Consider the following 24,078-nt stretch of genomic DNA (forward strand, 5'->3'; position numbering starts at 1 on the left):
GCAGGCACACGTATTTCGTTGACACGCCTCTGGCTCCCTCGGTTATCTGCTGGTGGGGGCTTCCGCCCCACGGGTTATATAGCCACGCCCTCCCAAGCCATGGCCACACCTTACCAAGCCGTGCCCACCGAGTCCTGGTTGGGCGCAAGGCTTCCTGGCTCCACTTCCTGAAGACGATGGGCCGGCCACGCCCTTCTCCCCCGAGTTGACCGTGTGCAAAATGGAGTTTGGGGCGATGGTGATGCCAATAACCCCACCCAATGCAACGGTGGCGAACGCCGCAGAAAACAGCCCAATGTTACTGGCACTCCGAAGAGATGATTGGGGGAAACTTGAAAAGGGAACTATCTTATGTCATTTGGTGCAATGCAGAGTCAACTAGTGGGAAACAGAGCCTTAAACTAACATAGAATAAGAAATAACTATAGAGAGGTCTATGATGGCCTACGTGCTTGTACATGGACTAGCTAGGGGTACGACCTTTGACCTTTACACACAAAACGGAGGTATTTACAAGAATTACTATTATTTACAGAGGGTGATATTTACAAACCCAGGATTCTCAAACCCGCAACAATATATATATATATATATATCACTCAGTTTGATATTAAAATTAGAATGGCCATCCTCTGGTAAAACATTTTTTTAAATCATTTCCGTGTGTGTGTGTGTGTATACATAATGTGTGTGTGTGTGTATATATACTGTGTGTGTGTGTGTGTGTGTGTGTGTGTGTGTGTGTGTGTGTGTGTGTGTGTGTGTGTGTGTGTGTGTGTGTGCACGTGTGTGTAGGTGTGCATGTGAGAGGGTGTAGGACCTTGATCACCCAAACTCCTGGACGGTTTCCCCATCTCTACATAGACTACATACTTTATATTTAGAATTCCAATTCAGTTGTACACAGTTGTGCATTCAGTTGTACACTATATAATAATGGACACAAGATGGCGCTATAGATTTTTCTAATTAGCATAACTAATTAATGTGCAACCTTTTGCACTGACGAGTTGTGAATTCTTTCTAAGTGATTTTTTATCTAAATCTTTGCAAAATTTGAGGTAGATACCAGAGGTGGGTCACGAAAGTCAAAAACTAAGATTTTGGAGGCTTGGCCCACTGTCAAATTGTGCACCTGGGATGAGCAATGATCCCAAGAATGGTAAAGAAATTGATGTTTGGGTAAGGATGGAATTGTTATAGTTTCTCCAAAGTCTGTGTCTGAACACAAGGCCACATTATTGTTACGAATTTGGTAGAGCAATATGTAGAGCAGAGTAGATCTGAGTAGTTAACATGCTTCGAGATGTCGGGATGTCGCGATAGGGAATCTACCTGTAATAATAATAATAATAATAAAGGAGTCTTATATAGCCCCATCAAGCAGAGTAAACGACCCTCATGGCGCTTTACATTATCATGCGAACGCACACACACACATACACAAACATACACACACACAGACACACCTTCACTCTTGCCCTATTACTCTTGCCCTATTCCTCTCCCTCCCCATTCAAAACCCACAGATGTGTACTCCCCCTCCTCCTCCCCTCCCTCCCCCGCACATGTACACAGACATACTCTCGATGTCTGTCCCACCTCAAACCAAAGGGAAAACAGGACTTAGACTTTAAAAGACTTGAGAAACAGATAGGTTTTGAGGGAGGTTTTAAAGGCAGGAAGAGAGTCAACATGTCGAACAGAGGAAGGCAAGTCATTCCAGAGCAGAGGTGCAGCAAAGGAAAAGGATTTCTTGCCAAACGACTTGGTGCTGGTGCGCGGCGGTTCTAAGGTCATAGAGTCGTCGCTTGAACGAAGCCGTCGCCGAGGTTCATAGAGAGTGAGCAAATCGGAGAGATAGTGAGGTCCCGTTCCACACAATGATTTATAACATAGTGTGCAAATTTTGTATTGCACACGAGCAGAGGCAGGCAGCCAGTGTAAAGATTCAAAGAGCGGAGTAACATGGTCAGACTTCTTTGCCTTACAGACAAGACGAGCGGCAGAGTTTTGAACCTTTTGTAACTTATCCAAGAGAAACTGAGGGCAGCCAGCATACAAAGAATTACAATAGTCTAGCCTTGAGAGGACAAGGGCACAGACCAGAGTTAGAGCAGCTTGAGGAGTAAGAAAGTGGCGAATGGATGCGATCTTTCGCAGCTGAAAGTATGCTGATTTGCAAGTTTGAAGTACTTGCTTGGAAAATGTCGTGTTACAGTCGAAAACCACACCAAGGTTCCTGGCCGACGAAACAAAGTTTACATCGGTTTCACCAACATGAATAGTGGTAGGAAGTGAACATTGTAGAGGACATCTGTGCGATCTTACAATCATAGACTCTGTTTTAGCATCGTTCAGCTGAAGTTTGTTTTGGGTCATCCACGCCTTCACGTCGGCAATACAGCCTTCTAACACTTCAACAGTGGGCACGATTTGTTGAATCGTGCTTCCTTTGTACAGCTGATTGTCGTCCGCAAAGGCATGGCGATCAACTGAATGTCTGGCAACAACATCAAATCGAGGCTGAGTGTACAAAAGAAAGAGGATAGGTCCCAGGACTGAGCCCTGGGGAACGCCAAAGGAAAGCGGAGAAGGGGCTGATTTCTGGCCATTGACAACAACTGTTTGCACTCTATCAGTAAGATAGGACATCAGCCAAGAAAGGGGAGTACCAGTTATACCAAATGTGAGTTCAAGACGACGAATTAAGACACTCTGGTCAATCGTGTCAAAGGCGGCAGACAAGTCCAAAAGAGCAGGAACGGAAACCTTACCACAGTCAAGAGAGGTCAGAAGATCATTTGTTATTCTTAGGAGAGCGGTCTCGGTGCTATGGCCTGGTCTATATGCTGACTGGCGACAATTGAAAAGATTATTTGAAACTAGATGGTCATTCATCTGTGATAGCACAATTCTTTCTGTGATCTTTGACAGGAAGGACAGGTTGGAGATAGGACGGTAATTTTTCATGTCGTTAAGGTCAAGGGTGGGCTTTTTAAGAAGTGGTTTAACAAGAGCTTGCTTAAAGAGAAGCAGAAATGAACCCGTAGTCAGAGAATCATTGATAACTGCAGTAATAAATGGGAGTAGGGTGTCCAAACACTCAATAAACAAATCGGTGGGAAGGGGGTCAAGATCACATGTTTTTGTGTTTGACTTGAGGATTGTACATTTGACAATTTCCTCAGTAACAGGAGTAAACGAACTAAGAGGTCGTCCGTGAAAGCAGTGTTCAGCATCATCGAAGGAAAGGAGTGACTGCTTGTTAGGCTATGAGCCAAGGGGGTTGTTTGGTACCATACAGATGGAGTAAGGCTCATTGTGATTTTTAGCAAGATATATGTCCCTAGATATGAAAAAAAAGTGATAGCAGTGTATAACTCTTGGCCATCTCTGTGTTATCACCCGAAATATTATTATACGCCCGCTTCGCTTCGCCAAAAAATGTGATATTTGCTAAAATTGGAATAAATATATGTTTTTAAGGACCACAGAGTGCCAATAATTTGCATACTGGATGCCAACTAATATAGTAATAGAAAATAGAACATTTGTGGGGGTTATTTATCAAAATATTGATATAATGACAAAAAATATGTTAAACTTAGTGAAAAAGTGGTCGAAATCGCTTCGAGTTCAGAATTCACATTGTACATTTTTGTCAATATTTCAAAAATGAAAACTCCCCGAGTAACATTTGACCCCTCAAAATCTTCGCAAGGAACCACTGCATTGGAATATATCATTACTTTGTAATATGGTGGTTGTTTGGGGCACATATTTTGGCAAAGTTCAAAATATGTTCAACCATACCCCCTAATTTTGATATTTTGGAACGAAACATAGCTTTTGAACATTCTAGGTTTATTCGTCTACTACTTTTGGTATCTCAGTGTAATTTTTGGTATTAGCTAGTATCCTAAATTAGGTTTGTAACATCAGCTACATTATATTTCACAATGCATGCAAACTTGCTCCACACTCTAGGTTTATCATGATCTCTCGAACAAATACGCCTTGTTATTATACAGTATTATTACCAATATTGACAAAAATGTACAATGTGAATTCTGAACTCGAAGCGATTTCGATCACTTTTTCACTAAATTTAACATATTTTTTGTCATTATATCAAAAATTTGATAAATAACCCCCACAAATGTTCTATATTTCTATTACTATATTAGTTGGCATCCAGTATGCAAATTATTGGCACTCTGTGGTCCTTAAAAACATATTTATTCCAATTTTAGCAAATATCACATTTTTTTGGCGAAGTGAAGCGGGCGTATAATAATATTTCGGGTGATAACACAGAGATGGCCGAGAGTTATACACTGCTATCACTTTTTTTTCATATCTAGGGACATATATCTTGCTAAAAATCACAATGAGCCTGTATGGTACCGACCGGTCAATTTGGGGGGTCTGGCTCATAGCCTTTGTCAAGATCGTTTCTTATTGACTGAATTGGTTCATATAATGTCGTAACGTCAAACTAATGTCAGGTTCGGAATCCTCGTGGTCAAATTACCCAAAAAAGTGTCTTTGTACGTGATTCTAGGTGTTCTGGTTCAAAACTTAATTTTTCAAGATAGTGCCGGCGGTCATCTTGGATTCGGGCCTCTGGCGAATAATGCCGGGATTTTTGGGAGGGACATAGAGGCTATTTTTGTTATAAAATGTCAATAGAAGTCAAATCAATCGTCAAACCTTACGAGCCAGAAAATGGTCACGGAATTGAAGTTTTGGACCTAACTAATTCTGTAATATTTTTACATAGCATATTATAAATGCAGGTAGACATGCGAGGTGGGTCACGAAAGTAAACAAAACAGGGGCTGGGCCCACGTTCTAAATATAACCAAACTACCAACACATAAATGAAAGGCCAACTTTTTAAATAAAGGTATCATGGGATATTCAATAACCATAACCTCCATTAAAATGTGACAGTATACTGTCGTGTTCCTGGCTATTAAAGTATTTGCAAGGAAACAGATTAGCCGAGCAAGCTTTAACTCCAAAGGCGTTTGAATTCAAATATGGCTGAGTTCATGCAAGCGGGGAGGGAGGGGGGTAAGGAGGAGGATGAGGATGCTGAAAATCACTTACCTCAAGGATCCCGCCGGCAGCCTTCAATCCTGTGGAAATTAACTCAAGCGGGAACGGGTTTAAAATGGACAAAGAAAATAATAAAAAATATTTATTCTAACGGAATGCCGGGATAAGAGAAACGCGACGATGAAACTGAAACCTAATTTTGGATCCCACACACCAGACTTGCACACAGACACAGGAAGAAATAAACTGGAAAATAAAATACGTGTAATTATTGCACTTATCTCAACCAGCTCGTGGGATCTCGTCAGGATCGCCAAACTCGAGCATGCATTCTGGACGCGGCTCTGGTGTTGGCGGGAACCGCCCGTTCGTTGGCGCGAACCTCTCACTCCGCGCTGCTAGGCCAACGTACACTGCAGCGGCAAGCATCGCGTCCCCGCGCGATCGCTCACAAAGTCCTGTACGTGAACGCAGGGAAGAATCGTCAGCGCTCCACCATCTGTCGTCGTCCAATGAGCAAGAGTCCAGGGTCAATCAGCAAGGGCCAAGAACATGAAGGGCAACGTCCAGCGCAGGGAGAAGGTCCAGAACAAGGGAGGGTCCAGCGCAAGAGGGAAAATGTCGGTCTCTCTCCACTTATTTTCAAACTCTCGCGATGTCATCCGCCTCTCTCCACCAATCCCTGCCGGCCAACACCACAGGCTCAGTTCTCCACCAATGGCTGCGTCACTTCTCTCTCATGACATCGGTCGGTGGCAAATCAGTCCGTCGCTTCCTTCTACCAATCAGCGGGTCGCTCCTTGCTCTGCCCCTGGCCAATCACAAGTCCTTCCTTACTCTGGCCTTTCATTGGTGTGATCTCCCCATAAAACCCCCTCGACCAATCCGTCACGATGTGGGCATGGCCTCAGCCTGCTTGAGCAATGTTTTATCACCATGTTGGCACAATGCATGGGCGCTTCCTGCCTGCACTTCCGGTGCGTTTTATTGTGGGGGGAATTTAATTAGTATGTGTGGTGTTATTGGGCCTGCCTAGTGTCTATTGGTGTAGTGCCACAAGGGACAATGGATAAATCACAAGGTCTCACACACAGGGGGATTAACATAATCCCTAATCTAGTTAGCACAATGCCATCCTTGTATGATCACAAATATACAAGCTTAAACCGACATCCGTGCTAAACAGGTCCTCGACTTATGTACATCGAAATGGTTCTTCTTCTTCACGACAGTCAGAGCACGATACCTACACAGATCTACCTGATTTATATATCACTCTACCCCAAAATTCATAACAATACTCCAAAATGCACCTCTCCTTGCTGACACAGTACATCAGAGTCACAGATGTTATCAGATTTGTTCCTTCAGTAATCAAACCAAAGACTGGTGATGAATCGTGAACACGACACCAACAAACATATCCTGCGACTTGTACACATTTCACTCTTATTTAAATAAATCAGTGTCGGACATGGCTGCAAGTCGTCACTTTATTTAAACAGGTATTTTCATGACAATTCAATATCTTGATGAAAATATTTTTCAATTGAAGGGATCTGTGTCCCTTTTTGCACTTCTTGGTAAGTCTGAGTTCAAAAGGGTGTCCTCCACAGAAGAGGGTTCACCATTATTGGGAAATCTTTGGTTGCAGCCAATCACGTGGCTTTCCCCACAGGAAGCTCGTTTCTTGATAGGGGTCACTGATATCACTCAGCGGAGTTGTGGCAATCAACATCATCAAACTATAATGGAGATATGGCCTATGTATATGTGTAATTGTGTATGTAGGTACATATGTGTATGTACGTAGACAAAACTCATTTCCTAAGTTAAAATTCCACATTTCCTAAGTTAAAATTGCACATTTGCCGAGTTAAAATTGCACATTTCCTAAGTTAAAATTTCACATTTCCCCAGTAAAAAGAACACACGACTATTTTTGGAGAACATCCCTAATCTCATGTCTGATGTTGAGGGCCTCCATCCATTGTTGGGAGAGTAGAAGCATCATGTCCAAGGTGGAGTGACCTGGTCTGAAACCATATTGGTGATTGGAGATGAGGTTGTTGGAGGAAAGGAGAAATTTCATATCAACAGGGATCATGGATTCCATGATCTCTGAAGAGTGGAAGCGGCTGTGGTGTCATTTGAAGAGAGCGATGGCGGAGGACCACACTCCTGAGAAAGACTAACAAGGCACCATCAGGTTTTCAAGAAGGGAACAAGTTTGAAAGTTCATTCTTGAGGTTCGACAGATGTCATTTTCTGCCTATTCCTGAGAGTGGAACCGAATAAAAAGCATTTCACACAATGTACATTTCCATTGTGAATTTTTAAATCTCTTTCGATGTCGCACAAATAAGTGAACGATTTCCTCAAACTGTGTATTTGTATGAATGGTCTTGTTGGTTGTTGTCTTCAGAATTTGGGTTTTAGAAGGTAGAACAGAACCCTCCCGGTTCTCAAAGTATCCAACTCCGTGTGTGTGTGTGTGTGTGTGTGTGTGTGTGTGTGTGTGCGCGCGCGCGCGCACGCATGTGTTTTTGTGCCCGTATATGGATGTATGTTTGTGTGTAAGTTGTTGTTGTTGGTGGTTGCTATCTCCACACGTTGGTGGGCTTCAAGAGATGGCACAGACACCAAACAGGTCTCAAAGTATCCACCTCCATTGTGTCTGTATGTGTGTTTATGTGGTATTTGTGTATGTAACATGTAAAAAATAATAAACAAAATACTAACCCCATCCCCTCCTTTAAGGCTTATCCCTCCTTTCTACACTAGTGCTGTACCCTGTGGCTAATGCTCCTGTGCCCCAATCTCTCATTGTGTATTCCCATGTATCTTTTTTTGTTGTTGTTGTTGCTGTATACAAGATCGAGGCTCGTGAAAGAGCTAACATTAATCACACAAAAAGACAAACCGACACATAAAACACAAAATAAGGGGAGCGGTAGACAAGATGGGGAGAGAGGGGGAAGGACACAAGCACAACATTTGAGAGAAGGGACATCGAGAGATCTGTGGGAGGGAGAGGGCTTGGGGGGAGGTGGGAAAGGTATAAAACATATGAACACTGCAAGGACTTCCAGGAAAGAAGTTGGAATTTCAAAAAAGTGTATCTGGGGTGAATTAGCGGGTGTAGAAAAGATCAAGGTTTTGGATGGGAGAAGATAAGAGATGGTGGTGACCAGCTGTTTTAAAGACCTGGAGGGAGGAGTGGGATTGAAGAGAGTAAGGGAGTTTGTTCCAGAGGTAGGAGAAAAGGGGAATGAAAGAGTGAAGGTGAGCAAAGAGCCTAGATTTTGGCAGTTTAACCATAAGAGGGTTGCAGACAGATCTTGTGCGACCTGTAGGAATATTTGGGGGACAGAGCACAGAGAGAGCTGGGGGAGCAAGGACGGAGAGGAGTCGGTAGAAGACAGAAAGACCACCAACCTGCCTGCGGGTGGATAGGTTAGGTAAATTTGGGTTTTAAGAGTGGATAGGTGAATGAGAGACTTTCCACAAATTGTGCGTTTCTCCAGGCGTTCTCCATTTTGAATTGTCATGTGCATTTTATTTCAGGTGAGGTGACACGTTAAATTTTTTTCCAGAAATTGTGCACACACATACATGCATACAGGCGTTTTCCCGTTGGATGTTATCTCCATTTTCGGGTTTTTGAAGGTGAGGAAGTTCTCTCAGAACTCAAAATGTCCCCCTCCTTTTTCAGTAAAGGATCGCTATTCAGGAACGTCCATTGTGAATCATCATGTGCCTTTTAAGGTGAGATGACTGATTAAAAGATCTTCCACAAACTGTGCATTTGAACGGGCGTTCTCCATTGTGAATTCTCATGTGTGGTTTAAGGCTGGATTGCCAATTAAAAGATTTTCGACAAATTGAGCATTCGTATGGGCGTTCTCCATTGTGAATTCGCACATGTGTTCTAAGCCGAGATGGCTGATTATAAGATTTTCCACAATTTGTGCATTTATGCAGGCGCTCGCCATTGTGAATTGCCATGTGCCTTTTAAGGTTGGATAAATGATTAAAAGATTTTCCACAACTTGTGCATTTGTATGGGCGATCACCATTATGAATTCTCATGTGTGATTTAAGGGTGGATGACTCATTGAAAGATTTTCCACAATTTGTGCATCTATGATGGAGCTCGCCACTGTGAATTCTCATGTGTGTTTTATGGTTGGATGAATGATTAAAAGATTTTCCACAACTTGTACATTTGTATGGGCGTTCACCACTGTGAATCATCATGTGTTGTTTAAGGGTAGATGGCCGGTTAAAAGATTTTCCACAATTTGTGCATTTATGCCGAAGCTCGCCATTGTGAATTGCCATGTGTGCTTTAAGGGTGGATGATTGATTAAAAGATTTTCCACAACTTGAGCATTTATTTGCCCATTCTCCATTGTGAATTATCAAGTGACTTCTAAGGCTCACCCATGCTCGATAAGATTTACCACAAACTTTGCATTTGTACGGGCATTCCCCACTGTGGACTCTCATGTGTATTTTCAAGGTGTCTGAGCGACTGAAAGATTTTTCACAATTTGTGCATTTATGATGGAGCTCGCCACTGTGAATTCTCATGTGTGTTTTATGGTTGGATGAATGATTAAAAGATTTTCCACAACTTGTACATTTGTATGGGCGTTCACCACTGTGAATCATCATGTGTTGTTTAAGGGTGGATGGCCGGTTAAAAGATTTTTCACAATTTGTGCATTCATGCCGAAGCTCGCCATTGTGAATTTCCATGTGTGCTTTAAGGGTGGATGATTGATTAAAAGATTTTCCACAACTTGAGCATTTGTTTGCCCATTCTCCATTGTGAATTATCAAGTGACTTCTAAGGCTCGCCCGTCCTCGAAAAGATTTCCCACAACTTGTGCATTTGTACGGGCGTTCCCCACTGTGGACTCTCATGTGTATTTTAAAGTTGTCTGAGCGACTGAAAGATTTTCCACAATTTGTGCATTTGTATGGACGTTCAGCTTTCTTTCTTTTGTGAGTCTTGTGAAAATTATTCTGTGCAAACATTTCCACATTCATTTTGTCTTGTTTGTGAAAAGTCCGCTTGTTTGTTTCATCTGGTGATTCCTGCGGGTGTGCGTCTGCATTGTTCATATAAGTTGGTGCAGTCTCCCTTGTAGATTCAGTGGATTCACCTGTAAATACAACATCACATGATCTGTAAAAAAAAAAAGAGATTCACATGACCAGACAAATGTACCCAAACATTACATGGTATTTGTTCCACTGTAGAAAAGTACAAAAATTTTTTATTGTTGTGTATATGCAGCAATATGCAAAAGTTTGGGTTATTCCATGATAATCATACTTCAGGTATCAGAGTTTTGAGTATGCACATGATCTATGACCAATTTGTATTGAAATATTAAATTGATGACACCATCGGTCACATGGTTTGGCAGCCATATTGGATTTAACCGAAAACCTTTTAAAAAAAACATCTTCACCCAAACCACCAAATCGATTGACTCAAAACTTTACGTATGTCATTGACTCGTAATGGTGATTAAAAGCTTATCATGAAAACAACATTCGTCATATGGTGTGGCAGCCATATTGGATTGAAGGAAAATATTAACCAATTATATTTTTGAAACCGCTTACACTATTGACGCAAAATTTTAGAAATATCATCCAACAACATTGTTGCATTTAATTTGAAAATGATGTCATCGTAGGTGATGTGGTTTGGCAGCCATCTTGGATAGAAAATCAAACCTTATCTGATAAACATGAAAAACATGAGACCCCACTGGTTCATATGCAGAGTGTACATTTTTTAAGGTCATATGTTACGTGGTATGGCAGCAACATTAGCTTGAAATCCGATATTTAAACAAAATCCCTTCTCCGAAACCGCTTGACCGATCGATGTGAAACCTGCCTTGTCTGGTGAAAATGGGATACTTGAAAACAGCTGAAGGGATTTCAATCAAACTTGCTTATTTTTAGGACAGTGAACTAGGGTATCTACCCCATGACATGCGGATACATATTGGCGACAGAGTCGCATTGCTCTAGCTTTTTAGCTCACCTGGAACCAGGTTCAGGGGAGCTTATGAGATGGCGCGTTGTCTGTCAGTCTATCCGTCTGTCCGTCCGTAAACACTTGAAACTTCTTCTCTGAAACTGCTGATGGGATTACGACCAAATTTGGCACAAATGATATTTGTTGTGTTGTGACTAAAGTTTGTTCACGGCATAAAAAAAATCGGGCTCGAAAGGGGTCCAACAGGGTCAAAGTGGATCCAGGTTTGACCCCCCGAAATAGGAATTTGCTTTTTCCTCTGAAATGACAGACTTTTTCAATGAAACTTCACCACAACTTTAACCACTCATGATGTACCAATGTTAGTTCAAGGCATTAGAAAAATTTGGGTCTTAGGTGGTATATGGGGTTGGGGGATAAGTTGGGGGATAGGTTGGGGGATATTTTGGCCCACCAAAATAGGAATTTTTTTCTTTGTTTAAAGTCTTATAATTATGTTCGTATGATTCTACATGCTGCCCTGTCTTCTAGCAACCATTGAAATTGGTTTGAAATACCCTTAGTCAGTGCAGTATACTGTTTATACTACCAGGTGAGCGCCAGGGGTATTGCCCCTATGTTTCTTAACACCAGAGTTCATCATGAAACTGTGCAAATCAAAATGCATAGACATTGACAGAAACCTTCATGGGGATGGTTCTTGAAGAAAGAAGCTTCAGCATCATTGGGTTCGGGTCGATCCAGGTGAACATCAATGTCGTGCTCAGTTTTCACTTCCACTTTCACAAATAAATCTGGAAAAGGTAACTTTTATTAAATGCAGGCAGTGTTGTGTTACATGCATAGCTGGTTCCACACTCTTAATATAGCTAAATAAATATAAATATTGCATTAAAATCATTGATTTGAGGTCTTACTTGAAGAGAAAAAATTGAAACTTTCCCCACGGGAATAGTGTCGTGTCAAAGCATTGTGATATTGTGGGAGAAATTATTAGCAGAATAATGATAACCTCCGTCATCAAAGGTTTGCAAGTATGTTGATCACTCCAGTTTGTGTGTGTGTGTGTGTGTGTGTGTGTGTGTGTGTGTGTGTGTGTGTGTGTGTGTGTGTGTGTGTGTGTGTGTGTGTGTGTGTGTGTGTGTGTGTGTGTGTGTGTGTGTGTGTGTGTGTGTGTGTGTGTCCGCTCACTTATACTTGCCCACAGGTCACAATTTTTCTTGAATCTTCTAATCTTCACGAAACTTCACAAAGTGGTAGAGTTTGTGGTCCGACAAAATCCAATATATTTTTGAGTTCAAAAGGTCAAAATAGGCCAAAGGTCAACCACTTTTGTTCAAATTTCTAAAATACTCAATTTTAATCCTATTGACTTGAAATTTGAATAGGATTTACGTATCGGCTTATTGAATTCAACCACCAACTATTTTTGAGATCAGCATCGGCCAAAAGGTCAACCACTTTTTTTTTGAATTACTAAAATCCTCAATTTTCATCCAATTGACTTAGAGTTTGAATGTGATTTTCATATCGGCGAACTAATTCAACCACCAACAATTTTTGAGATCAGCGTAGGCCAAAAGGTCAACATAGTGTTATGAATTTTGGGGTAGTGATATATAGATCAGGTAGATCTGTGTAGGTATTATGCTCCTGTTGTCGTGATAGGGAACCCCACATATAATAAGTCTGTTCAGGCGGTTTGTTCGGATTAAGTGTATATTCGTCCCCGTCACAAGGGGGCGGGGCTTGTTAACTAGATTAGGGCATAAGGGTAAAATTCCCTTGTACGTCGTTCCCTCTGTGATCATCTCTGTGTCCCGTATGGCAACACACATAGACACTAGTTAGGAATCCATCCCCATTAGCGCACACACTAATTAATTCCCCCCTTTATAATAATAAAACTCACCAAAAGCCAGTTCAGGGCACTGCTGATGGAGCCGCAGCCAGCTACAACACCAACTTGCATAGCAACACTCATCGGTCAGGCAGGAAGAGAGCCACGCCCAGAGGGGCAGCGATTGGACAAGACACCACCAATAAGGAAGACACAAGGCAGGATGAAGGCCGCCGATTGGCGGAGTAAGGAAGGACTGGTGATTGGCCGGGGAGGGGCAATAGGCTTTCCTCGGATTGGTGGAAGGAAGGGAACAAGAAACGACGAACTGATTGGCCACCGACGAATGGCAAGAGAGAGAAGTGACGTGGTCATTGGTAGAGAATTGAGCCTGTGAGATTGGCCGGCAGGGATTGGAGAGAAAAAGAGCCGACGTCACAAGACGGCCAATAAAACAACTGACTAACCTGCATTTTCTCTCTCGGTTTTTGGACTGCCCTCTTGCGCTTGGACCTTCTGCTTGCCCTGGACTCTTCCTCTCTCTTCCCTTTTTGCATTGGACCTCTTCCAGTTTGGACCCTTGTTTGTTGGGCGACGGTGGACGGTGGAGAGACGGTGGAGCACTGACGATCCTCCTTCCCCGCGTTCGCATACGGGACCTCGTGTGCGAGCGACGAGAGCGCAAACGAGGCTTGCCGCGAAGCGGCGTACGTTGGCCAAGCAGCGCGCAAACAAGGGTGCGTCGAGGCCTTCCTCCCACTAACACCGGAGCCGCGTTCAGACGATGTGCTTGAGCCTGACAATCCCTGACACACTGCAGCTATTGAGGTAAGCCCAGCACAAACCCACATAACGCGGTTCCTTTCGTAAGTTCTCCCTTGAGCTTGTTTTAGAAGTCTGGTGTGTGGGATCCCAAATTAGATATTAGTTACATCTTCGTGTTTATCTTGTCCTGGAATTCTGTTGTAAATAAACCGGTACATTATTTTCCCCTGTATATTCTAAACCCATTTCGGTTTGAGTTATTTATTTCCTGCAGGTTTGACGACTACTTGGGACCGACAGGTAAAAGCTGCCGCTTCTTCTTCCTCTCCTCCCCTCCCCCCACCCCCGCCACCCCCACGCATATATCGTGAGTCCGTGTTCGATTGTCGCCTCAAAATAACGCTCAGTTGGTCATCCATGGTGTGCTCCGTTTTAATAGAGCCGTCCACACGACAATAGGTCAAAGGTCAACCACTTTTTCTGATTAATAAAATCCTCAATTTTCATCCGATTCACTTGAAATTTGAATGAGATTTACATATCAGCAAGCTGAATTCAACCACCAACTATATTTGAGATCACCATAGGCCAAAAGAGCAACATAGGGCAAAGGTCAACCACTTTTTTGAAATTTCTAAAAACCTCAATTTTCATCTGATTGATTTGAAATTTGAATAGGATTTTCATATCAGATAACTGAATTCAACCACCAACTATTTTTGAGATCAACATCGGTCATAAGGTCAACATAGGCCAAAGGTCAACCACTTTTTTGATACTTCTAAAATCCTCAATTTTCATCCGATTGACTTGAAATACAACAACAACAACAACAACAACAACAACAACAACAACAACAACAACAACAGACATTTTAAGGCCATTTTCCCTGCAAGAGCGGGGGTTAGCCTTGCGGTCCCCATGACAATCTTCTCCATTTTGCCCTATTTTCTGCATCTCCCCTTGTTAACCCCCTTGCCCTCATTTCTTCTTCGACCATCTTTAGCCAAGTCTTTCTCGGTCTTCCCCGTCCTCTACTTCCTTCTACATTCATTTCCATCACTCTTCTCAACCAGTCACTTTCATCCTTCCTCAACACATGACCAAACCATCTCAAACTGTTTCTCTTCACAGCATCCATCACAGGCTCTCTTCCCATCATCTTTCGCAATTCATCATTTGTCTTCCTCTCTCTCAATGATACTCCACACATCCACCGAACCATTCGCATTTCCAACTGTTACGGATTCGGCTCTTCCGTGGTGGTGGTTTTCATCCACGTGAAACATTTCTGGTTAGGTATTATTATTATTCTTATCGGGGTTGGAAGGAAACGGTGATTATTGTTGTTTAAAGGAAATGGTTATTGTGATTAAAAGGTTAAAAGCACTCATGGTAAAAACTGAAACAGGAAATCGGATCGTGGACCGGAAGACGTCGAGCGAAGAGGAAGAGGTCGTGAGGCAAAGGCCGGGGAAGACGCGTGTCGAAGCTCCGTTACGGGCGTGGTCGAGCGAACGTCGCGAGTGAACGTTGAGACCTTGAAAGGACGTTCGTGCGATAGGTGTTATCGCCGGAATATTGAGGAATCTGCGTAGTCAGGTATCGGCATTAAGGTTCTGGAGAATCCTTGCCTAGAGGCTCCGGCTCGAGTGAGAGCCGTCCGCCATTTTTGCCCCGCGCGCTGCGTTCATCGGAAAAGGTTTTTGTCACGTCGGCTGGTCTTACCCTCCGGTGGTCCGCCGGGGAGGGCTGTGCACTAAAGCGGCGTTTGAAGATTACACGGCAGTTCGCTGATTGAATTGCGAACATGTACGTCGGCATGCGTCTTTGGGGATTTTCCATTCTACCGCGAGTTTGCTGGGTGTTGGACCACGTGACCTCTGTGTTGCTTCGCCCGCCTACGCCTCGATTGATCTTGATCGGACATTGTTCCAACGATCGCTGGAGCGAATCAACTTCGCCTTGGAGAGTTATAGAGACATTGAGGAGGGCCGTGAGTTGGAGATACGTTACGAGAGAAGATGGTACCATCTTAAGATATTGCTTGTATGGTTGATTGCCATTATTGTTGTATCGTGATTCCTGTGTGCTCTTTAATATATTCTTTGGTTGTGGATAACTCTTGGTGTGGTTTCCATATTGATTTCAACACGGAATAACATATTTCTTTTCTGCCGTAGCTCCTAACGGGGTTCGGGGGTATACCGAGACCAGGAGGTCAGGGAGGAGCACATAACACAACCTTAGTTGCTGCTCTATGTTCATTACCCATGTCTCGCTCCCATAAATCATAACACTTCTCACACATGCAGCATATACCTTTCCCTTCAGCTTCAACGACACTCCCCTCCTCGTCAGCACGCCACTCAGTTCCCGAAACTTCTTCCATGCACATCTCACTCCAGCAACCGTTGCCGAGTCTGATCCACCTTCTCCATTCAGCATGTCTCCTCGGTAACAAAATGTTTTCACACCTTCCAGCTTCACGCCGGCTCCAAGATCTAACTCAACATTTCTTCCATCTGCAGCTCCCTCTGTGCACACCTTACACTTGAATGTAGCTGCCACACTGCTGCTTGAATGTAGCTGGTTAATGACCCTCTCAAACCACTACATTTTTGATGAACCCACTTAGCGCACATTGTACATTGAATGGAATTCACTCCGACACCCTTCCTGCACACAGCACACGGACACTTCCCAGTTCTTTCCACCTCACCACATGCTTTACAACTTGCCATCACTTTCGTTTTTCCGATATTCACTTTCAGACCTTTTGTCTCCATACATTCCTTCCACTTGTTCATCTTCTCCTTCAATCCATCCATACTTTCTGCAATCAACACCAGATCATCTGCATACAACAACTCCCACGGTAAACCCTGCATTACGTTCCGAGCCAGCACCTCCATCACAGCTACAAATAGTAGTGGACTGAGTACCGACCCCCTGATGCACTCCCACCTTCACCTCAAACTCACCACTGTTCCCGTCCTTCGTCCTCTCAGCTGTGCGCGCTCTTTTGTACATTGTCATCACTACTCTGATCAACCATTCCTCCACTCCTAACTACCTCAATGCCCATTACACTACTTCACGTGGAACCCTATCGAATGCTTTCTCCAGATCAACAAACCCAAGAAACAACTTCTTCCTCTTCTCCATGTACTTCTCCTGCAACTGCCTCACAATAAAAAGCATGTCTGTCGTTTGTCTTCCTGGCATAAATCCAAACTACATTTCATCAATCTTCACTTTCTTCCTTATCCTCCTCTCCAACACCCTTTCCAATACCTTCATTCCATGCTCCAATAACTTTATCGCTCGATACGAGCCACAGTCCAGAGGGTCACCTTTCCCCTTGTGTAGAGGGACAAGGGTACTCAGTTCCCAATCCACTGGAATGCAGCCTTCTTTCACCACCAGATTGCAGGTCTCTGTCATTCTCTTCACACCCCAACTTCCTGCTGCCTTCAACATATCTCCCACAACTGCCGTCGGCCCTCCCGCTTTTCTACTCTTCATTGCTTTTATCGCTTCCTCAACTTCCTTCTCGGTTATCTTCTCTGCCGGTCCTAAAACTGGGTAACTCTCTATGTTGCCATCCCATTCATTCTCTGCATTCAACAGTATTTCCATATATCTCTTCCATCTTCCTTTAATTCCATCTGGGTCCATAACGATTTGTCCCACTTCATCCTTCAAGCAACTCACCCCCATCACATCACACCTCTCTTTCGCTCCTCCTGCGCCTTTGCTCCCTCTTTCTTTGCAGCCTTCCTGGCTGCCTTATAACTTTCATGCTCTGCCTTTTCTGCCCCCATACCCTTCGCCTTCTGCCACTCCTTGAACTTCTTCCTCTTCTCGTCAATCTTCTTTCCAACTTCATCATCCCACCACCATGTTTCTGAGTGCCTCGGTGGTCCTTTTGTCCATCCACATACCTCACCAATGGCTCCCAACAGACTATCTTTCATTGACATCCAACCACTTTCAAGCTCAACCACATCATCCTCTACCATACTCAGCCTTTCTTGTAATGCCTACCTATCACCTCTTTCAACCTCCACACCTTCATTCTCGGCTGGTACTTCACCCGCCGAGCTCTCCTAGCACCTTTCATCCTTACGTCACAGACAACCAAGTGGTGCTGTGAAACACTTGAAATGTGAATAGTATTAACATATCGGTGACCTGAATTCAACCACCAGCTATTTTTGAGATGAGCGTAGGCCAAAAGGTCAACATAGGCCAAAGTTCAAACAGTTTTTTGAAATTTCTAAAATCCTCAATTTTGATCCAATTGACTTGAAATCTGAATAGGATTTGCATGACAGCTTACTGAAACCAACCACCAACTATTTTTGAGGTCAACATATGCCAAAAGGTCAACCACTTTTTTCCAATTTCTAAAATCCTCAATTTTCATCCGATTGACTTGGAATTTGAATTGGATTTTCATATCAGAAAACTGAATTCAACAACCAAATATTTTTGAGATCAACATAGGCCAAAAGGTCAACCACTTTTTTTTCGAATTTCTAAAATCCTCAATTTTCATGATTGACTTGAAATTTGAATGGGATTTTCACCCTATCAGCTGACTGAATTCAACCATAGATTATTTTTGAGATCAGCATCGGCCAAAATGTCAACATAGACCAAAGCTCAACAACCATTTCAAATTTCTAATATCCTCAATTTTCACCCGATTGACTTTAAATTTGAATATGATTTTCATATCAGGCAACTGAATTCAACCACCAACTATTTTTGAGATCAGCATAGGCCAAAAGGTCAACATAGGCCAAAGGTCAACCACTTTTTTTCAAATTTCCAAAATCCTCAATTTTCATCCGATTAATTTGAAATTTGAATAGGATTTGCATATCAGCTTACTGAAACCAACCACCAACTATTTTTGAGGTCAACATAGGCCAAATTTCTAAAATTGTCAATTTTCATCCGATTAACTCATACTTTGAAGACAATTTGCATATCATGTCACTGAATTGTACTGAGTGCCATTCTACTTTGTTCTGTTTTGCCAAGTGTCGCTCTATGAGTGATTTTTCATTTATGTTTGTCCGTTTGTGAACAAAATATCTCAAAAAGTTGTCGACGGATTCGGACGAAATTAGGCAGAGATGTAGCGTATGTGACAAGGACAACATTATTACATTTTGATGAAGAATCGGATTCGTTTTTAAGTAGATTCTTCTACCAGTATAAGTTTTTAAGTGATTCTTCACCATTGGGAGATTGGGCGAAAAAACTATACATAGCAGGATATCTCAAAACATTGTGGATGGATTTGGACGAAACTTGGTGGACTGGTTGGGTGTCCGACAAGGACAAATACATTTGATTTTGGTGAAGATCTGAATATGGATTCGGATATGATAATTATTTAATTTTTTTAAATGATTCTTTACCATTGGGAGATAGGGCCAAAAACGATACATAGCAGGATAGTAGTATGAGAATAAGGATTCTGACAAGCTGTGCCCAAAAAAAAATTGAAAAAAAATAAAATAAAATTTGGATTTCCATTTTTCTTTTTTCAATTTTCCCAATTTTTTAATTAAATGTACAAAAAAAAAATTCTTTCAATTTCCAATTTTTTTCAATTTTCAATACATATGGGCAGGGTACAGCCCGAAGTGGAGATCGGTTTCTGAGGTTTGGGACGTGGAATGTAGGGACAATGACAGGGAGATCAGGAGAAGTGGTGGAAGTATTGGTCAGAAGAAGAGTGGCCATATGTTGTGTGCAAGAGACGAGATGGAAGGGAAGTGGTGTGAGAATGGTGAAGGGTAGGCTGGGACAGAAATACAAGTTTGTGTGGCAAGGGTGCCTGGAGGGCATGAATGGTGTTGGTGTCCTGTTTTCTGAGGAGTTTGTAGACAGTGAGGTGAGTGTGACTAGAGTGAGTGATAGGTTGATGATGGTCAAAATGATGATTGGAAAGCTCTTGGTGAACGTCATAACTCAAATTAATATGCTCCGCAGGTTGGTCGGAGCGATGAAGAGAAGGACAAGTTCTGGTGTGCGATAGAGAAGCTGATGGAAAACATGAAAGATGAGGAGGTTGTTGTGGTAGGAGGAGACCTAAATGGACATGTGGGAAGGAGTATGGATGGTTTTGAGGGAGTTCATGGGGGTTACGGATATGGTGTGAGAAATGGAGAAGGTGAAAGGATTTTGGAGTTTGCTGATGGAGCTGATTTGTTGATTTGTGATACGCAGTTCCAGAAAGAGGATAATAAGCTTGTTACATACACGTCAGGTGGGTCGACGACAACCGTTGACTACCTGATGGTGCGTAGGCGAGATAGGGGGCACCTCCAGGACACAAAGGTGATCCCGGGGGAGGAGGCTGTTTCCCAGCACCACTTGTTTGTCTGCGACATAAGGGTGAAAGGTGCGAGGAGAGCTCGGCGGGTGAAATACCAACCGAGAATGAAGGTGTGGAGGTTGAAAGAGGTGACAGTAAGGGAGGCATTAAAAGAGAGGCTGAGTAGGGTAGAGGATGATCTGGTTGAGCTTGAAAGTGGATGGATGTCAATGAAAGCTGGTCTGTTGGGAGCCGTTGGTGAGGTATGTGCATGGACAAAAGGACCACCGAGGCACTCGGAAACATGGTGGTGGGATGATGAAGGTGGAAAGAGGATTGACGAGAAGAGGAAGAAGTTCAACGCGTGGCTGAAGGCGAAGGGTACGGGAGCAGAAACAGCAGAGCATGAAAGTTATAAGGCAGCCAAGAAGGCTGCAAAGAAAGAGGTAGCAAAGGCGCAGGATTCGGAAGAGGGTCAGAGAGCAGTATTCAGGATTGCAAAGCACATAGCGAAAGAGAGGTGTGATGTGATGGGCGTGAGTTGCTTGAAGGATGAAGTGGGACAAATCGTTGTGGACCCAGATGGAATTAAAGGAAGATGGAAAAGATATATGGAAATGCTGTTGAATACAGAGAATGAATGGGATGGCAACATAGAGAGTAACCCAGTTTTAGGGCCGGCAGAGAAGATAACTGAGAAGGAAGTTGAGGAAGCGATAAAAGCAATGAAGAGTAGAAAAGCGGGAGGGCCGACGGGAGTTGTGGGAGATATGTTGAAGGCAGCAGGAAGTTGGGGAGTGAAGAGAATGACAGAGATCTGTAATCTGGTGGTGAAAGAAGGCCGCATTCCAATGGATTGGGAACTGAGTACCCTCGTCCCTCTATACAAGGGGGAAGGTGACCCTCTGGAGTGTGGCTCGTACCCAGCGATAAAGTTATTGGAGCATGGAATGAAGGTATTGGAAAGGGTGTTGCAGAGGAGGATAAGGAAGACAGTGAAGATCGAACGAAATGCAGTTTGGATTTTATGCCAGGAAGAGGAACGACAGATGCACTTTTCATTGTGAGGCAGTTGCAGGAGAAGTACATGGAGAAGAGGAATAAGTTGTTTCTTGGGTTTGTTGATCTGGAGAAAGCATTCGATAGGGTTCCACGCAAAGTATTGACATGGGCATTGAGGAAGCTAGGAGTGGAGGAATGGTTGATCAGAGCAGTGATGGCAATGTACAAAAGAGCGCGCACAGCTGTAAGGACGAAGGACGGGAACAGTGGTGAGTTTGAGGTGAAGGTGGGAGTGCATCAGGGGTCGGTACTAAGTCCACTACTACTTGTAGCTGTGATGGAGGTGCTGGCTCAGAACGTAAAGGAGGGTTTACCATGGGAGTTGTTGTATGCAGATGATCTGGTGTTGATTGCGGAAAGTATGGATGGACTGAAGGAAAAGATGAACAAGTGGAAGGAATGTCTGGAGACAAAAGGTCTGAAGGTGAATATCGGAAAGACGAAGGTGATGGCAAGTGGTAAAGCATGTGGTGAGGTGGAAAGAACTGGGAAGTGGCCCTGTGCTGTGTGCAGGAAGGGTGTCGGAGTGAACTCCATTCAATGTACAATGTGCGCTGAGTGCGTTCATCAAAAATGTAGTGGTCTGAGAGGGTCATTAACCAGTGTGGCAGCTACATTCAAATGTAAGGTGTGCACAGAGGGAGCTGCAGATGGAGGAAATGTTGAGTTGGATCTTGGAGACGGCGTGAAGCTGGAAGGTGTGAAAACATTTTGCTACCTCGGAGACGTGCTGAATGGAGAAGGTGGATCAGACTCGGCAACGGTTGCTAGAGTGAGATGTGCATGGAAGAAGTTTCAGGAACTGAGTGGCGTGCTGATGAGGAGGGGAGTGTCGTTGAAGCTGAAGGGAAAGGTGTATGCTGCATGTGTGAGAAGTGTTATGATTTATGGGAGCAAGACATGGGTAATGAACGTAGAGCAGCAACGAAGTCTGGAAAGGGTGGAAATGCGAATGGTTCGATGGATGTGCGGAGTATCGTTGAGAGAGAGGAAGACAAATGATGAATTGCGAAAGATGATGGGAATAGAGCCTGTGATTGATGCTGTGAAGAGGAAGAGGTTGAGATGGTTTAGTCACGTGTTGAGGAAGGATGAAAGTGACTGGTTGAGAAGAGTGATGGAAATGAATGTAGAAGGAAGTAGAGGACGGGGAAGACCGAGAAAGACTTGGCTAAAGATGGTGGAAGAAGAAATGCGGGCAAAGGGGTTAACAAGGAGAGATGCAGAAAATAGGGCAAAATGTAGAAGATTGTCATGGGGACCGCAAGGCTAACCCCCGCTCTAGCAGGGAAAATGGCCTTAAAATGCATGTTGTTGTTGTTGTATTTTTTCAATTTTCCCAATTTTTTATTTAATTTCCATATTTTATTTTTTAATTTTTTCTTTTTAATTTAATTTCCAATTTTTCATTTAATTTTCAATTTTTCATATTTTCCCAATTTTTTCATTGAATTTCCAAAATTTCTTTTTTAATTTTCAATTTTCAATTTTTTATTTAATTTCCAAATTTTTCTGATTTAATTTTCAATTTTTTGTTTTTTATCTAATTTTTAATTTTTTCAATTGTCAAATTTTCAATTTTTATTTCATAAGCCCTGTTTGACATCTCGACTCCAGATGTCACTGTTGAGTTGATATGAAGTGATTTGTGTATTCTTCTTCTCTGATGAATACATTTTTAAAATTGATGTTGGTTTAAACATAAAGCATCCTCAAGAATGTCTTCACTTTGTCCTCCATTTATTTCAGAAAAGTTTCCTTATCACCTTCCTCCCTCACTCTTTTCTCCCTTTCCTCCTTATCCTTCTCTTCTTCAACTCCTTCCTCATCCCTTGCTTCGCTTAAGTTTGAGCCCCATAGAATATTATACATATATTCATCTGGATTTTGAGATATTGTATCTGTAATTCTTTTTCTCATAATAGGATACCAATCAGATTTGTTGATGATTTCTAAAAGAGTTTTATATTTCATAACTTTGAGAAGTTGATTTTTATTTAATATTTTAATCAAGTCTCCATTTGTGGGTTTAGCAATATCTGTATAAGGCCAATTCTAAATTACAAAATTTCCCTGTTTATGTTCCAATTCATAAGGAATGAAAAATTTTGCCCCCTTTTCGTGTAAGTATCCCTGAATACAAAAAATTTAATTCTCTTGAAGCATTTTTCCTGCCATTTTATATTAAAATGTTTATGTATCAGAAATATATGAGATTAATATTATGACAGGTGATACCCCCCCATTGTGAACCGCCAACCCATTGCGTTCAAGAGCATTATCTACTGATGTTTTTTTTTGTTTGTTTTTTTTAATACTGAATCGAGGCTCGTGAAAGAGCTAACATTTACTTCACAAACAAATCAACCAGACAAACAAAATCTATCTATAATTCCAGTAATCTCTGTGTGTGTGTCTGTGTGTGTGTCTGTGTGTTTGTTTGTCTGTGACCGCTGTTTCTCGACAACCACGGGTCCGATATACTTGAAACTTGCCAGGTATATTGCTGGGGACCTGAGGATGTGCCTTTTCAAGGTTTCATATTAATCGGAGAAGTAGTAACCGAGCTATGTCCAAAAAACGATTCAACCAATCAGAGAGCAGCGAGCTATCACGTGTGCCGAACGTGGCGAACAGACTCTGCCTCGGACGGCACATTTGAGAGCGTATTCATTTATTTCACGTTGGCAAACTATGTTGGCGCTATGTTGGCGTTAAACTATGTTTTAAAACTAATTAAAACTAATTTGCGATTCATCGTAACTGCGATATGCGACCTTCCGGACAGTCAAATGAGGACGTCACTTCCAGACTTACGGATAGTCATAGTGACGACGGATAGTCATAGTGACGACGTACTGATGCTGAACGTGGCGAGCAGACGCTGTAAGGTACGATCGATTGTAGTACACGTTTCTAATAACTCTGCCGATACAGGCCCGATTAACTGCAGCGCCATCCGAGCTGCGGCGTCGG

At 42.7% G+C, this 24,078-nt stretch overlaps 1 protein-coding gene across 1 annotated transcript in view; it reads right to left on the bottom strand.

The window, feature by feature from the left end:
- Window positions 1-24,078, bottom strand: part of LOC137428469 (uncharacterized) — a 112,419-nt gene that overhangs the window by 56,620 nt on the left and 31,721 nt on the right. The window contains exons 3-4 of the mRNA XM_078777380.1: window positions 11,779-11,889; window positions 8,800-10,241 (exon numbers count right to left, since the gene is read on the bottom strand). Of these exons, the coding sequence (XP_078633506.1) occupies window positions 8,800-10,241; window positions 11,779-11,889 (1,553 nt within the window). The remainder of the gene's footprint in view (window positions 1-8,799; window positions 10,242-11,778; window positions 11,890-24,078) is intronic.

This window comes from Myxine glutinosa, chromosome 5 (genome assembly GCF_964187855.1).
Source record: "Myxine glutinosa chromosome 5, kmMyxGlut1.1, whole genome shotgun sequence".
Lineage (NCBI taxonomy): Eukaryota > Metazoa > Chordata > Myxini > Myxiniformes > Myxinidae > Myxine > Myxine glutinosa.